This window comes from Acanthaster planci, linkage group LG09 (assembly GCF_054643075.1).
Source record: "Acanthaster planci isolate LZ-2023a linkage group LG09, COTS_SCS, whole genome shotgun sequence".
Taxonomy (NCBI): Eukaryota; Metazoa; Echinodermata; class Asteroidea; order Valvatida; family Acanthasteridae; genus Acanthaster; species Acanthaster planci.
In genome coordinates, this window is record NC_141785.1 from 3,108,673 (window position 1) to 3,125,139 (window position 16,467).

Genomic DNA, 16,467 nt, shown 5'->3' on the forward strand with positions numbered 1-16,467 from the left:
CAGGATTCTTGTTTGGAAACTGCCTTGAAACGGGATTATCAACAATAATCAAAAACAAACCACAAACAGTAACACATTAAAATGAAATCAAATCTTCATTTTGACCTCAAGGAGAATTACATAAAAAAACATGCGGTTTTCAAAAGACTTGTTCAACAGACAATCAGACCAACATGCAGACTGACAGTACGATGGACGCTAGTCTAAAACAGACTGACAAAGAAACAAAAAACGCAAGGCTTCTTATTAGAACTTTGTGCCTAATCCACACTGCTGGTAGACAGTCCACACATCGAGGTATTCATTCAATTATCTGCACCCTCTCTTTTCTTGCCCACTTCCTACTCCGCCCACTTTTTCTCCCCTCTCCGTCATTCTTTACCTCTCTGCTGACTGCCTGGATGCTGGGACACACTGCGAGACAGGCTCGGCGGATGCGACTGCAGACTCTTGGTTGCTATGGTAACGTGAAGGAGCAGCTCCACTCTCTCCAGGATGGCCTGGACTAGTGACCTGGTCTTGGGCATGCTCAGTTTGGGCTCGTCGGACGGCTTCAAGCTGGCCTCTTGCTCCAATTTCTCCCTGTTGTAGATGAAATCAATAGCCATTTGTTGAGTTTGACCTTGTATCTCCATTGAAGTCCAACAAGGAATTTACTTATAAAGTCACAAAGCAAATTAACCAATGTCAAAAAAATATTTGGGGAGAAAGACAACCATACCATCGATAATGGTACCAACAATCTGTAATTTGAGACACTGTTAAAGATTTCAATGATGCTCAGTGACCAATAGAACTTTTCTCTGGCTGAAACAAAATTAGCACTACATAAAACACTGTAACAGCCTAAAAGTATGCCTTTCTGATTTTCTTTTATTTTGTCAGAGTTAGTCCTCAAAGAACTGTTTTTCACGTTTGTTTTCAGCTACTAAACTTAGTTCTTAACATGTCTGGGAGTGGATTCCTGATTGGTCCATTCCTTGTGGTACTGGATGAACATTTTATTCAACCTAGATCACGGAAGCAATGTCTCATTCTGTGGACTGATTTTGTATTTTGCAAAGTCTCTGAACAAACTTCAGCAAAGCAGTTCAATGACCTGACTTTTATTGGGAACCCATTTAATGCAACTTATACAAAAATACAGCATGACGATTTCCGCAAAAAGTGCAATGGTTAGTGAGAAAGAAGCGCTAACAATAGAAATTAGACTGAACTCTCTCACCTCAAGAGTTTGACGGCATCCTCCTGATCGGCACACTCAAAGTCCACATCCTTCAGATATGCCAACAGTTCCAACTCGCGCATTTTGTTCTGATAAAGCAATGTCCATTAACTAAAAATTATCCATCTAAGTTCAATCAAACAGGCCGACATCCTTCAAGGGCATTCAAATGAACTTCTGCAAGGCTCTCAAGCCACAACCCTGTACCCATTAACTTCTTAATTTGTTACTAGTTCATGGACACTTTCTTTTCGACCTGGGAAAGAGGACGTGAGATGCAAACCGTTCATGCCTCATGTTCATATGTCAACTTCCTTTTTAAATTGTTTTGGCCACTATTTCACCACTGCTGGTCTAGTAACCATCACCACAAGTGCTCCGTTGATGGTTTGACCCACCTCTTGCTGGTGATACAAGGCAAAGAAGGAGGAACCCGACTCCAGTGTGCCATTCCTCATCTCATCCAGGTCATGATCCCATTTCTGCTCCAACTCTGCCAAGAGCTAAAACGGAAAAAGCAAGACAAGAGTTAACCAGTACAAAATGACAAATTGGAGACTCCTTAAGCTGCCTTCTCTTCCATCGAATCACCGAATGTGGTGACTATTGCTATACTGGGTTGACACTGGTCAGCTGACCAGGAAAGTTTGGTTGCTGATGTTTTGCTCGGCAGCGTAAGGTTGCGGGTTCTAGTCCCGACCAAATGAGCTTGTCCAAATTTTTACAAGTTCCAATAGCGCAACAAGTAAAGGTTGCTTATAACATCACACTTTAAGGGAAAATCCAACATTAAACTGATGAGAATTGAAGTTATGCATGGTGGAAGTACTAAATTAGGTACGGCTTGCGGGTTGCATCATGTACAAGGAGGAATCTCTTCTATAAATGTGTGATTCTGAGAAGAACCGATGGTGGACACTCGACGTTCCAAACAGTATGCTCTATTTGTCAGTCACCCTCCTGAAGACGAACAGAGCATAATGTTTGGAATGTTGAGTGTCCGCCATCGGTTCGTCTCAGAATCACACACTCATAGATGAGATTCCTCCTTGTACATGGTGCAACCGCAAGCCTTACCTAGCTTAACATTAAATTGAGCAACACACTCGTGTAAATTTCACTGACAGGATTACGAGCCAGAACTCGTGTGTCAAATGATACATTTTTGGACTTGATCTCCTTTTATCACAGTCTTCAAAACATGCCAGAGGGACTTCACAGGAAGTTGAGAGTCAGAGTTTCAAGATGGCTGCACATGATCCCCTCAGCCTTTCAAAGCAAACCATTTGACAGTTCTAATCCCCACGGCATTTTTCAACCACTTTTCAGGCCTCACCTGTAACTGTCTCTGAATGGCGTATATCCGCCGGTACACCCCGTTCATCACTTGACATAGGAAGTCGTAGCTGCCACGCTGCTGGTCCGAGACGGTTCCCTCTCCCAGGAGTAGCACGGCGCCCTCAATGTCAAGGTGTTTCAAGGCCGCCGACACGATCGCTTCCTCCAGAGCGGCAGGTTGAATGACCTCCCTGAGAATAATAACAATATCAAAGCATTTAAAAGGTGCACAGTATCCAACAGTATCTGTCAATCAATGGTGCCAATATATTATCATAATCCCCTCTCATTGGGGTCACATCATCTGAACATTCCTGAAACCATCTCAGCTCCCTGGGGAGTATACTAGCCTGATGCTGCCATGTCAGCGCAAACGGCTAAACATAACCGTGTCTGCCCTGACAGGTACCCATTTACTCCTGGGTGGAGAGAGGCACATAGGGGTAAAGTGATTTGCCCAAGATTATAACGTGCTGCCATCAGCTGGATTCGAACCTCCAAACCTATGATCAGAACCTACAAACCCTATCGCCAAGCCACATGCCCCCAAAAAATAAAAGGGAGAAGTTCTTTTGTTGTGCCATCTGAGTTTGGGATGGTTTAGGCAGATGTCCATGTGTAGAGATATAAGAAGCAAGAAACTGCATATTTTCTCTATGTCTGATGTACCCGTTGTCTATAACAGTTAATGCAAGTTCTCTCACAGTCCAGTACATGGCCAATCAATACAATCAATTTTCCCATAATACCTTTCATTCAGTCAACGGGACTTCCGGTGCAGGCCAAAACTACATTGACTTTTTCATGATTATTTGCCAAACACCTATCAAAATGCTAAAAATCTAAACATGTCATCGTTTTTTTTGTCCATAAAGCAACCTTGAACAGTAGTGATCAAATAACCATGGTTGCTGATCTTATGGTAAACAACAGTGCAACTTTTACACCCTGTATTGTTACTGCTATTACTATTTAATTCTCGTAACGAAACTAAAGATTCATCAAAACTGAGAAAAAATGTGGCCTAGACTAATCCCATCAGACGCCATAACTGCGGTGGCACCGCACTCACACGCACATTCTTCAGCTTGACGCGCGCGTGCATTTGGCAAATCACGACACCCTATTAGTCGAAGAGGCATGTAACGTGTGCGTACCACCTGTCAACAAGCGTTGCGCCACTACAGTAATGGCTTCTAATTCTAGTGGTCGAATTACACTATAAGAGCTGGAAGAAATTGCTGATGGGCCTTGGGGGTTCCCTTGGAGATATATGGGTTGGGACAAATGGAATTAGGTACGAACAAAAAAAATCAACATCATGTCACATTCAATTCAAAATTGGGTTCATGAAATGAAATGTAACAATGGCACTGCTGAATTAATTACGGGAATAAATATGTGCTTGGCCAGTCTTAAATGTGCATTTAAGACCGGCTCACGAGAATGGCCGCAGACGGGGGCAGCCTCAGCATTCATGCTCCCGAGCCGGTCTTAAATGCACATTTAAGACTGTCCAAGCACACATTTATTCCCATTCATTAATACCCTTTTCAGTCGGAGAGACAAAAGAAGTTGATACATGATGGATTTCCAACGATTTTGTTCTAGACTTTTACTTTCAGTTTCCTGAACACCCCCGTCCATTTTATGGAATATTCCTTGTGCAATTTGTCCAATTGACAAGCGCATGGCGAGCCGTGTGCGCAGACTCTTGACCAATCAGAATCGATTCAACTGTCTTGTATCCAGGCGCCAGTGCGTGATTTACGCAGCAGGCATTATCACTTCTCAGTGAGCATTATCAAATGTTAATACGCAGTCAAGTTGTATGATGTTGAATAGGGAGATTGTCTGAGGTATTTGAGTTTCCTGCTGAGGGCTTTGATAAAAGGCTTAAGACAGAATTAGAAGACTCTGAGATTGAGTATGCGGTTTGTCTCCTGAGTTTCGACAGCTCCCTCGCAGCAGACATATACAGCAATGAACACCGTGAGGAATGGCCAGACATCTCCACCTGTCCTGCCCTCCTTACGTACTACTCAAAAGGGCTTGGGAATACCACATGCACGACGCACAGTGGCCCTGTGGCCCGTGAGCGACAGACGTTACCTGATGCTCGGCCTGAGATGCGGAGCCATGCGGCCGGACAGCGCCTGCAGTCGCTGCATGATGTCGGCCGAGAGCTTGATCCGAGGCAAGGTCCTGCTGTCGCTCTGGCCGCTCGGCTCGGCAGCCTCTGCCACAGTAGCTACAGCCGGTTTGGGGGTCTGCTTCACGGCCTGGGGGTGCCACACACACCTAATAAGATAGACAAGTACAAATTAAATAGAATTCCAGATCTGTCACAGGAGCCGTAATCCAAAGTGTCTGAACTGAATCTTTAACTTGTGCCATTTGGTACTTTGGCTGATGACCTTCCTGAATCTTTCAAAATCTTTAAGTGTATAGGAAACTATACATTCTCAATTCTCAAAAATTTCTTGGCAGGAAACCTTGCTCAACACAACCTAGTTATTACAGAAAAACAAGCCTGTTTAGTGGAGCACATAGAGCTATATATGATTACGGGAGCGCAACCCCAAAATAGAGCGCTAACTTCAAAGTGAGGCCTGCTGGGCGCATCCATGTTTGTGCAAAACCCTATGAAAAACTGAAAATTTTGTGTGGCATCTGCAAGGCCACTGTTTGTACTTGTACTGTAAAATAATGTGTCAACAAAGCCAATCCGCCCAAACACTAAACGTACAATGAGAGTTTTGGCTTGCTTGGGGTAAACGTTACAAAAGTGTTTGTATGTGCACTGCAGGTGATTTGCTGAGGCTGTCTTGCTATTGATAAACAAAATATGTGATACGATATTTGTGAGTTCGAGTTAGAGTAAATTATTTAGAATTAATTCAGTCTGATTACATTATAATCTACAAACACACGTACGAATTCAAAATTTTTGGGGCGAGTCATCAAAACTCCACGCGGGGATTAATGAAATAACACTCTATGAATTTAATATAGCTCTATAATGCAACAAGATCCGAAAAGTCAACTGTCTCAAGGTCTAACGGTGTTGGAGTCACAGACAGCCACTTTCCCCCTAGCAGAAAGCTCCCTACAGACTTGCACGCCCATGCACCATGTCGCATTCTAGCAAGGCTGGGGTCGGGGAGAAGGGACTCACGAGCACTGTTCGGTTCAGCAACGTTGCTACTCACCGCTGGAGGAGTTTGGACTTGAGCAGGTGCTCGCTCTGTTCCTCCTGCGTGGACTTGTCGGGTCCTCTGTACAACCTCTGCAGCATGGTACAGCCCAGCACTGACAGGCCTAGGGCCAAGTCGGCCAGGAACGGCATGCCGCCCGATGCATCCTCAGTTGATTCCTAGTCAAGTTGAACACAAAATGACCACAAATCAATCCAATGTATTTCAAAATCTTCAAAAAAACAGAGGTTTCCAAACTCAACACCATTTTATTCCTCCTTTCTGAAATGCACCAAATTTTTTTAAAAATTCTTCCCCAATTGGAACAATAGTCTGTTCCTTATAGACCTTTATCACAATGCTGCCATTTTTATCTTGCCCCCTGTATACCAAATGACAAAAGCAATGCTGATCAAAGGAAACAGACTGTTTTTTTTCATCCGGCCTCGGTTTGGGAACATTGCTTTTAGTGGCAAAAAAACAAGATGGCTGTTCGATGATAAAGCTCTATGAGCCAACCAGTGAAAAGATGAAATATGACCGTGAAGGGACACTTGTTAAGACATTCTATATTACAATCAGAATGTTTTGAGGCACTACCAAACCATACCAACCAATTTTAAATAATGCTCTCCTCAGCCTCAACTCTAAACTGTTTATGAAGGCGTTAACAACTTCATCTCATCTTTGTCAGAAACTAAAAACTGCTGGGCCTGACCCATTTAAGTTCAGTTGCTGACTGTGCATTGGACAGATATGGTAAAGCGAAAACATGGACACGCCCATAAACGTCACATGGTGTGCATCAGTGTTGTGGTCAAGTCCATCACAGGTCCTTTTGTGAGACAAGTCATCAGTAACAGGGTGAGAAGAAAAGAGCCAGCTGGGTATTTCAAAACAGCAAGGTCATTTTGGCGACAATGCACACGCGGGAGCGCACACAGGGCTGCACTCAAAGATCAGATCTGGATCATTCCATGAGGTTGGGGCACAATTTGTGACGGTGTCAATTTTTATACGGGTTCGGTAAGAATGAACAGCTATTTCCCTGCATGTGGATTCCAAATTGACATTGTTATACATCTTGCAAGGCTGAAAACTGAGGTGTGTGTTATTTTTACAGAGTAAATGATCTACTCTACAGGTCATGACAGGTGGTTAAAGTTACCCATGTAACAAGGGCACTGTCACAAATTGTGCCCCAAACTCATGGAATGACCTATCTAGGACATCCGTCATAATGACCTCGGACGCACTTCATTTCAGGCGGTCCCTGTAGAATTACTGAACTAGCCTATTGAGGGATGGGTTTGTCACAGTTCACTCGAAGAGCGTGTGACCTCAATTGGGCTTGATGGGCTTGCAAAGACCTATGATGGACACGACTAAAGCACCGTCATGTATATTACAGCAATGTTACAGAGCACTTTAATTACCCCAGTGAGATTTTCTCTGTGCTTGATCAAATAAACCAAAGACCAGAGTTGTGTAAAAAGCCGACTGAATATTCTGGAATTCTACGATAACAGCAAAAAAAAATTCAATGTGATAAAAATTCAACAGGTTATACCTGTGCTCTGACGGTGCAGGCAAAACCCCACATGGCCTTGTCGGGAGTGTTGTGCTCTCGACCACTTCGCATCTCAAAGGTGAACGTCACCGTGTTACCCTCCACCTGAAACAGAGGCAAGGGAAACAGGTCACGGTATGTTAATAAACACCATCACTATGACAAAAACTGCTCAATTCATTCTGAAACCGTTGAATGCTTGAAATGTAACAGCACGCAAGGGAATTATTGAAATCCTGTGATACTCAATAATAATATTCGTTTACCATATGCTGCCGGGGAGCCCGGTTTCGGGCACATAGGCTTTATACACGAAACCGGGGAGGCCGAAACTGGACAAAGGAGCTGTGCCTTGTAACAAAAGACCACACTTGGAACAAAAGACCGCACTTGGAACAAAAGACCAAGCTGCTGGGAATTGCCAATATTTTATCAGTTGTCAATAGAGGAGGAAATCCATCATTGCTTTGAGAGATTATACCACTGTTTGAGGTATTCAGCAGGAGCGGATTAACACAGGGACAAAAGCGCTCCAGTGATGAGTGATACAATACCGCTGCACGCTAATTTGACCAATCTAATCTGCTAATCGTACTGTGCCAGTTTCGGGAGCAAAAGAAAGTTACATAACATCGCACAATCTGGGCTCTTTTTACAAGGTGGCAGGCCTTGCTGAAATACTCAGGTGCCAATAGATGTTGTCTGTCAGATTAGAGTGACTACCAGACAGTCATTCATGTGGGTGTAAATGTCCAGTAAATGAAGCTATGATTTTCTTAAGACTTTTGAAAATGGAAAATCTTGAAAATCATCTGGTTTTACGTCGTGCAACTTCAAATTACACCTGGCAGCAAGTGGTTAATAATCACCACAAGACAGGTACAAAAACACTTTTGAAGGTGTCTGAAAAGTTGAACAAAATGTGAACATTTCAAAAGCGTTTTAATAACAAGATTTCAATCCACAAAAAAAAACAATCATTGAAAAATTTACTTTCATTTCATGCTAGAAGGGCACAAATAAGTCAAATTCCGACACACAGCACGTTCAAAGAACTTGGACGCATTGTGGACGTAAATCACTGTGAATACGAGAACCAAAACTGTTTTCTGGGCATGTTGCAATCAACTTGTCAACTTCACCCAACTGAAAATCAAAATACAAGAAGTTTAATATTGTTCACCACAATTGCACATCAGGAGCAATCCTACCTTGACAAGATCTTTAGGCCACCCAGACCCTAGCACACTCCTACTACCAAAGCCATAGGTGTTGCCGCCGTACTCTGCTACCTTTCGCGAGCTGGAATTGGGGCCAGCATACACGATGACCTGAAAAAAAAACAAAACAGGTGTTGTTGTCCCCTGTTTGGAAGTTCCTTCCAACACAGATTTCTCTAAGATCCAAGCTTCTTCCTGCACGTGTGAATGTTTGTTCTTCCATGAGAGACTAAACGTGTGCTTGACCGTTTTTACACTTGTGTTTCAGACCGGCTCAGGAGAGTAGACGCAACTAATGCGTGAGCCGCATCACGTATTTATTCATGTTCATAAATACTGTTTTGTTTAGAAATAGCTTTTTCATAAATACCTTTTTTCAGAGTTGAAAGAAGGCTACATGTGCTTGATTCCCACAATTTTGTTCTAAAATGTTACTTTCATTTTCCCAAACACCCCCGTCTTTTTTATGGTATATTCCTTTTGAAAGTTATCAAATAGAATCTTTTTGAATGACGTAGTGTACGCGCATGGCGCACTGTGCCACACACTGACTCCTGACCAATCAGACTCAATTAAACTGTCTTATATCCACGTGCCAGCACGTGATATATGCAGCAGGCATTATCACTTCTCAGCGGGCATTATCAGGTGTCAACACACAGTCATGTGATGCGTTTCGACCAATAGGAATAGAAAAAGTATATGAATATGAGTTACTGTCTTCCAAGAACCTTCAATATCCATCTAAATGTTTACAGAATTTCACTTAGGAGAGAATTACTATTCCAATAAATACCGGTGGGATGAACCTTAACAGTTTTGGTGTGAAAACAACGCTACATCTGAGGATTCTACAAAATTCATTTGGAAACGCTGCCAGAATTGAAATCCCTTGCTCTCCTAAATTATAAAATGTCCGTCCCAAAGTTCAAAACTATCAATAAATATCGTGAAATGTAACTACTGGAACCAATATAAACCAGACGGCTCACTTTCACATTAATTCATTGCTTGAATAAAGTTCAAGCCTCAGTATTTGATAAAGTCCTGCCGTTATTTCTTGGCAGACTCTGGTGGGATGGAAACGATTACACATATAAACACTTTGTTATATTTGTCGCAGAGACTGAAACAAATGACAAATGGAACTGCAACTACTAATTAAAAAATAAGCCAGCAGTAAAAATGGTGAAGTAACCAATATATTTTGGACAGGAACTGACACGGTTCCAGCAAGGGGGAAAAGGTTCTGACCTTGTCGTAGTCGTACTGCGAGGCGCACCGGGGGTCAAACCTCAGGTACAGACAGCGGGCTCCTGGGATGTGGACCGTCTCCCGGAACTTGTAGTTATCCCGGACAGGGTGGATACACTCCACCGTCTTGCCCGTGGCCCAAGGGGCTGGGATCTTCAGGCCGGCTAGGAAGCCCTGGACAGGGGTGTCTGGGGTGGCGCGGATGGTCGGGATACTGTCAGGGCCGGGGGAGGTGACGTCTTCGTTACTGAGTGAGTCTCGAAGTTGGTAACACTTCAGCATCATCTGAGAAACCTGATATGTAAAATGAATAGAAAAAACAGGCAACCTGTACTTCAAATTTTCTAAATTTCACGTCAATGGCATGACGACCGATAAAACTGATAATGATAAACAGGTTTTATTTAGCGCAATTCCTTCTGCTCCAGGGCACATGAAGCAATAGTTTCTAAGAAATCATTTCAATGACTGGTGAATTTCAGTATAATATACTGACAACCTTTTGGGAAGAAGAATTTTCTAAATTGCCCATGTCAATGACATGACGACTGATAAAACTGATAATGATAAACAGGTTTTATTTAGCGCAATTCCTTCTGCTCCGGGGCATAATAAGCAATAGTTTCTAAGAAATCATTTCAATGACTGGTGAATTTCAGTAAAATATACTGACAACCTTTTGGGAAGAAGCTTTCCAAAAAATGTTGGTAGTTCAGTAAATGGAAGTTGAGAGGTTTAAGAATGAAAACAAGGAAAACATTTTGTGGGTGAAGACTCACTGACACTGAAAAGGATGCATAGGAAATACGTCGTGACATCCTAGATCATACTGAGGATGCAGGTTTCAACATGGTCTGACAGATTTGTGCTATGGTCAAGAAATTTTATTGGAGACAAAAACTTGGTCTTGAGCTGTCCACCACAATAACCAGATGTCAAATTATACGAATATTTTCATTTTTAACAAGACGACAGCATCACCATGAAGGTTTCTCATGCTGAGTTGTTCATATTCAATCAGACTTGAGACTTGAGTTGATAGCTCGAAAGTACTCATCTTCTGAAATGTTTTCCTTGAAATTGATACTCACCTGACTGGTGAGTATGATCAGTTGCACCACTTGTGGGATAAGTGCTTCGGCGAGCGACAGACTCTGTAGGTTCTCGTGAGTCAACGCCGTGATGAGTACCGGCAGTAGATGGCCAAGGACCGTGCCCTTGACCACACGCTCCAGACCTTGGAAGCGGCTGTCCCAGTCTGCCACGGGTGAGGCAGTGATGATGGACTGGCAGACTTGCACCAGAGACTCCAAGACCTGGAAAAAAATGTCAAGAAATGACTGGTCATTGACATTTAAGATGCAACCTTAACTTCGAGGGACTCTTGAGCATTATCTGTGTTCCCGTGGTCTGAGCAAACAAGTTCCCAGAAACAGTAACAGAAAGAGTGATGCAATATATCAACACCCCTGCTTTCAAGCACACAACTCCTGCATGCAGACACTGCAGGTTTGTGCACATTCTGACAAAAAGTGATGACAGGCGCCTTTCCATATGCACGTTTTTTGGGTGCGCTGCGTATATGATGCGTATATGATGCGTTTCACTTTCATGGGCACAAAAATCGACTCCATCAACATAGCACACGTGTGCAACGTGTTCAGCCATCAGAATTGCCCCAGGAGCAATTTTGATGGATACGCAATGCTTGGTACAAGTGTTGACGCACATATGGAGAGGTATGTGTATATGCCTCATGAAAACTGCATTCAAATTGAAAAACCGCATCGGATATTCAAACTTCCAGAGCATATTTTCTTGATGCAATGGCAAGGAAAGGGATTTATGGGATATCTTATCGGACTACAAGTTTGAATAACCTTGAATGGGGAAGAAAGTGAGCATTCTGAAATTTCTTTCAAAATAAAACAAAAACAAAAAGTCGCCAGGTGATTTTAGTGACCAACTACAGTTCAAATTTCACACTGCACATTCTTCTTTATACATGAGTTTCTGCTACCTCTGGAAAAAAAAAAATTTGGAAAAAACTGCATTATCATTTCAAGATAATCTTTCAAAACACTGGCGAATAGACAACTGACTGAAAGGTAGAAATTTGTAAAGAATTATTTGAAGCATGGATATACCTCATTACATCCTTTGAACACACTGGAGGCAAGATTGAGGATGGACTGCTGAAGGTCCTCTAGGCTGGGCGAGGACTTCCCTGCTGCAGGAGTGGTACCTTCCTCTGCCTTGGGCTTGCATAGGGCTCCATCGCGCAACAGCTTGATTTGCAGGGCCATCATATATTGCAAACAGGGGGAGGCAATCTGTGACGATGGAGAGGGGGAATGCAACTCACAAACACTGCTTCACTTTACAGCAAGGACTGAAACAGATATTGTCACATAGTGACACCATAGATGGTGCAACCAAGGTACTTACAACACTTTCAATACCTAAAAAAAAGCCTAAAATAATTATCCTGCAAGAACACTCAGGACTTTTCGTTTTCAAAACAGTGAAAAAATCTTGAGGGTGGAAATAAAATACTTCTTGAAAGAAAAAAGGAATTGGAAATTGAAACTTTGGCATCCTTTATCAACAGAAGTTAATTACTGTTAGCCTGTAAGGACTTATTTGAACTTGCTGATGGTATACCTCGTTTTAAATCTGAAACTCAAAATAACCCATTCAAAAGTCAGTGCAAGTGAAACCCTCCCCCCGGGCAATATCTGGACCTTAAATGCTCTAAAGTAGCACAGAAAAGCATAAAGTGGGATTTAAACAGAGCTGGGAATTTTTGCACAAAACGATAAACAACTGTAACCATCCTAGTTTCTTTTTTAAAACAGAAAAAAAATTTTCCCTGAAGTCATTATTACGATGTGTATCATAACATGTACCTATACGCTGACGCACAGTTACCATAAATCTCCCTACAATGACTTTTGAAATGACATTGTGGTTATTTTATACTTTGATGCCACAAGTTTTAGTTCATAGAAAGACATTTTTGTGGATGATTTTTGTTGTTGGCTGACAAATAATGTACTGTAAATCATATAAACTGTATACCTTTGTGTGGCAAATCTTTCTTTTGCATTGTGCGTATGTGACGCATTGTGCAGGTGGTCCCATTTCTGATACCGCACTGCAACGCAGCACCTTGCACCGCAACGCAGTGCCTTGCACCGCAACGCAGTGCCTTGCACCACAACGCAGAATCTTGCACCGCAACGCAGTGCCTTGCACATGCGTACTCGGGCGGGGTTTACGATAAGTCAGACGACTTTTTTCATCACATGAGGGCGTACCTTTTTGCGCTTCAATAAAATTTCGTAAAAACAATCATGCTATTGGTGTCTGTTTTTATTTTTTGTTCTTTATTTTCAAACTTTTGTTTATTTTTGGGGAGTGAGATTTAGCTACGCAAAAGCTCTGCGTTGCAGTCACATGGTTGGTCCACTGGGTGTGAGCATGCTGTGGTTTGTGGCTCTAATTGGGCAGCCATGGCAACGCAAGCAGTTGGGCCAGAGCATTGGGCCAGACTATGGCTGCATCCGAATCTGTTGTCTAGAGCTAGGCCTAGGTCTTTGCTCCATTGGAAATTTGCGGAGACACGTAGACAACAGACCTAGCCGTAGCTCTGGAAGCCCGTTTCGAACAAGGCCTTAACTTCCGTACGAGTGGCACTTGCGGCATACACAAAGATCTACAATGCATTGCCGCAGCCACCGCAAAGAGCCATCAGATGGCTATAATGGGCCCACAGTAATAATTGGGCCAATTTCTGCAAGTCGGATTTTGCGGTTAGGGTGTGGTTACGTGTCTAGATCGATCATCATTATAGCATGTTTGCAGGTGTTCCGGTGTGAAGAGACAAAGTGTGCATGTCAGAAATGATTCATAACTTGACCCGTGTTCTGTTTACACTTTCTGGAAGTTTTTTAGCGGCGGTTTCTTTTGGATCTGCTACACAAAAACTTCGAGGTAAACGAATCCGGCAACGTGAGCAGTTCGAGTTACAGATATGTTTTTGTACATAAAAGCCTATTCTTTTGGCGGGAATTAATTATTCTTCGAGTTAAGTGGAATTTCGAGGTAACTGACTTTGAGTTATCGAGATTTTATTGTAATATAGCTAGATGCCAGAATCGAAACACATTTTACTTACGGGAACACTGGAGACGATGTTTTCGAAGTCCTCGCTGGATGCCTGCAGACAGCGTCGTATGAGAATGCAAGCCTCCTTGATGGATGTCTTCAGAATGAGCTGCACCAGATCGCCCTTCAATCTAGGCAAGGTCAAGGCATTAAGAGCTGGGGTTAAAATTCTTCACAAAAGAAGTAAAAGGAGGTGTCATGAATTCATTTTCCCCCTTTCCTGATGGAGGTTCTCTGACACGAAACGTAAAGGATTTATCTGTAAGGGTCTACGTTCAGCTTTAATCATGAAGACGAAAAAAGTGAGTGGGTGGGATTTGAACTGGTGACCTCCGGAACACTGTACCAGTGCTTTACCAATTGAGCTACCCAGCCCTGTGTTGGTGGTTCTTCCCATTTCTCAATATCTTTGTTCAACCGGTGCTAGTCACCATACAGCCAGGGATCATGCCCCCAAAGGCACGACGCAAGCAAATCACTCAAGAAGGATTCGGCTTTCTGGACATGAATTATCGACAAAGCATAAACCTAGTCAGATGCCCCATACGGTTTATGGGATGATTTCCATTCAATTCTGCCAGTCATTCAGGCTACGAGCAGAAATCAGAGAAAAATTCAACTCTTGCGACTTTGAGCTCAATTCAACAGGCTTTGTCTCACCTTCCTGACAGGTCACTGTCACTGCCTTCCAGCCGGAGGAGCTGACCCATGACCCCCAGGATGAGGTCGCGGAGTCTGCCTAAGGCTGGGTTAGCCTCCCCCTCCAGCAGTAACTTGTGCATCAGGGCATTCTGCTCTTCCTCAGTACGGTACAGGACTGTAAGGCCAGCTCTGCGGGGGAAAAGTGGAATTTTTAAGGCCACTAAATAAAAGATGCTACTGTTTTTAGTTTGTTTTAACAAGGTGAAATGATTCAAAGGAGGAAACCTGTCTGCGTGGGGTTTACTGCAAAAAAGGTGTTTTGGCTTCGAAAGTATACCAGCAAGACACGATGTCAACATTGGAAGTCAGAAACTGGCACACCCATTTAACGAGCCAACAGAAAACAAGCAGCCGTACGAGAGAAGCTATTCACATGTGCATGTACAGACGTGTATGTATGTGTAACAAGTGCCATTTTGACAGAGCAAATAGCGCCCTCTTTTTCATGTGAACAGCACCCTCTTTATTCTGCAAATAGCGTCCTTTTCTTGCCCGGATTTCTTCATCTTTTCTGTCCTCTTTAGGGGAATCAGAAGGTTCCACTGTTTTGCGGTCTGGAATCTTTAAAAAATCGGAACAGCTCCAATTAAATCAGGACAGTTGGCAGGTATGAATGACGTTACTTCTTCATAAACAAACTTTGCTATCGGTTGAGCACAGTCAAAGTGCCAGACGGAATAAAACACGTTTGTCTGCTTTTAGAAATTTGACAATTGTTCAGTATGTGATTAGTCTGGCATGACACCCCACCCGCAGATGCTGACTGACAATCGTCAGTGTTCAACTATATAATTTTGCGCGTCTATCTTAACCCTCTTTGATGCTCTCAATTTATCTTCAATTTTGCCTTGAACACGTACATGATGGTGTTGCAAGCTTCACGTTGTAGTCCTACGCATCCGGTAGCATCCTTGGCCTCCACCAGTACCTGCCACGCCAGAGATCTGGTGGAATAAACAGCAAAAAATTGGGGAACATGCAGTGCAGTTCTTTTCACAGCCTAAATGGATCTTTGATGTGAACATGGGCATTTTAAAAGTTCTTTTGCCTGCTATTTTCTTGGGCTATCAGTCACAGTCCACAAAATTGTTTTTCTTCAAATTCCAGATCAGTCCCTTGAGGCAGTCTGGGTAGTTAACTTCATCATTTTGGTAATGCCGAATGTGAAATTTATAGCCCACTCAAGAAATGAGGCAATGGGTGAGAAATTGATATTCATGCACAAAAAAAATCTTAAAACAATATTACAAAATATTTAATCAACACAGGTTTACAAAACCTTACTATATTAGTGATGTCTGTAAAAATCCTCCTTTATCAGGGAGCAAAATCTTCACATAAATCTGAGTGTAATTCTTAAAGACAGCTGAAATGGGAACACGTTGACGCAAACTCACCCAGCTCTCTGTACGGATTCCAAGTCGTCCTTCTTAGAAGATCGAAATGTGTGGCACTTGAACAATACCTAGAGGGAAAACAGGAAATGTCACCAATTTGGAGGCTACTCACAGTGAGATTTTTTAACCCTAACAGTACCAGGCATGGTTTGGCTTGGAGTACTCAGTACTACAAAATACCAAGTAACACTCTGAGCCTGAAGGACCTAGCGCTACAAATTACTATTTCTGGCTAGGTTTATTCCGTTGTTACTCTTACAGAGAACAATGAAACCATGCATTCATAGTGCCACAGCACTGTATGGTACATTGTCTTCTCGATTGTATTTTATGGCTTCAGAGAATAATAATGTCATGTCCTCTTACAAGCGACAGGGCTGAGTACTACATTTTA

The 16,467-nt window shown here is 42.7% G+C and overlaps 1 protein-coding gene across 3 annotated transcripts in view; it reads right to left on the reverse strand.

The window, feature by feature from the left end:
- LOC110986753 (putative E3 ubiquitin-protein ligase HECTD4) overlaps nucleotides 1-16,467 on the reverse strand; it is a 68,767-nt gene that overhangs the window by 38,536 nt on the left and 13,764 nt on the right. For all 3 annotated transcript variants that reach the window (XM_087140986.1, XM_087140985.1, XM_087140984.1), the window contains exons 11-25: nucleotides 16,074-16,141; nucleotides 15,537-15,620; nucleotides 14,635-14,805; nucleotides 13,985-14,105; nucleotides 11,952-12,137; nucleotides 10,896-11,120; nucleotides 9,805-10,098; nucleotides 8,542-8,661; nucleotides 7,331-7,435; nucleotides 5,776-5,939; nucleotides 4,676-4,864; nucleotides 2,562-2,754; nucleotides 1,624-1,728; nucleotides 1,226-1,314; nucleotides 383-582 (exon numbers count right to left, since the gene is read on the reverse strand). In XM_087140986.1, the coding sequence (XP_086997112.1) occupies nucleotides 383-582; nucleotides 1,226-1,314; nucleotides 1,624-1,728; nucleotides 2,562-2,754; nucleotides 4,676-4,864; nucleotides 5,776-5,939; nucleotides 7,331-7,435; nucleotides 8,542-8,661; nucleotides 9,805-10,098; nucleotides 10,896-11,120; nucleotides 11,952-12,137; nucleotides 13,985-14,105; nucleotides 14,635-14,805; nucleotides 15,537-15,620; nucleotides 16,074-16,141 (2,314 nt within the window). The remainder of the gene's footprint in view (nucleotides 1-382; nucleotides 583-1,225; nucleotides 1,315-1,623; nucleotides 1,729-2,561; nucleotides 2,755-4,675; nucleotides 4,865-5,775; nucleotides 5,940-7,330; nucleotides 7,436-8,541; nucleotides 8,662-9,804; nucleotides 10,099-10,895; nucleotides 11,121-11,951; nucleotides 12,138-13,984; nucleotides 14,106-14,634; nucleotides 14,806-15,536; nucleotides 15,621-16,073; nucleotides 16,142-16,467) is intronic.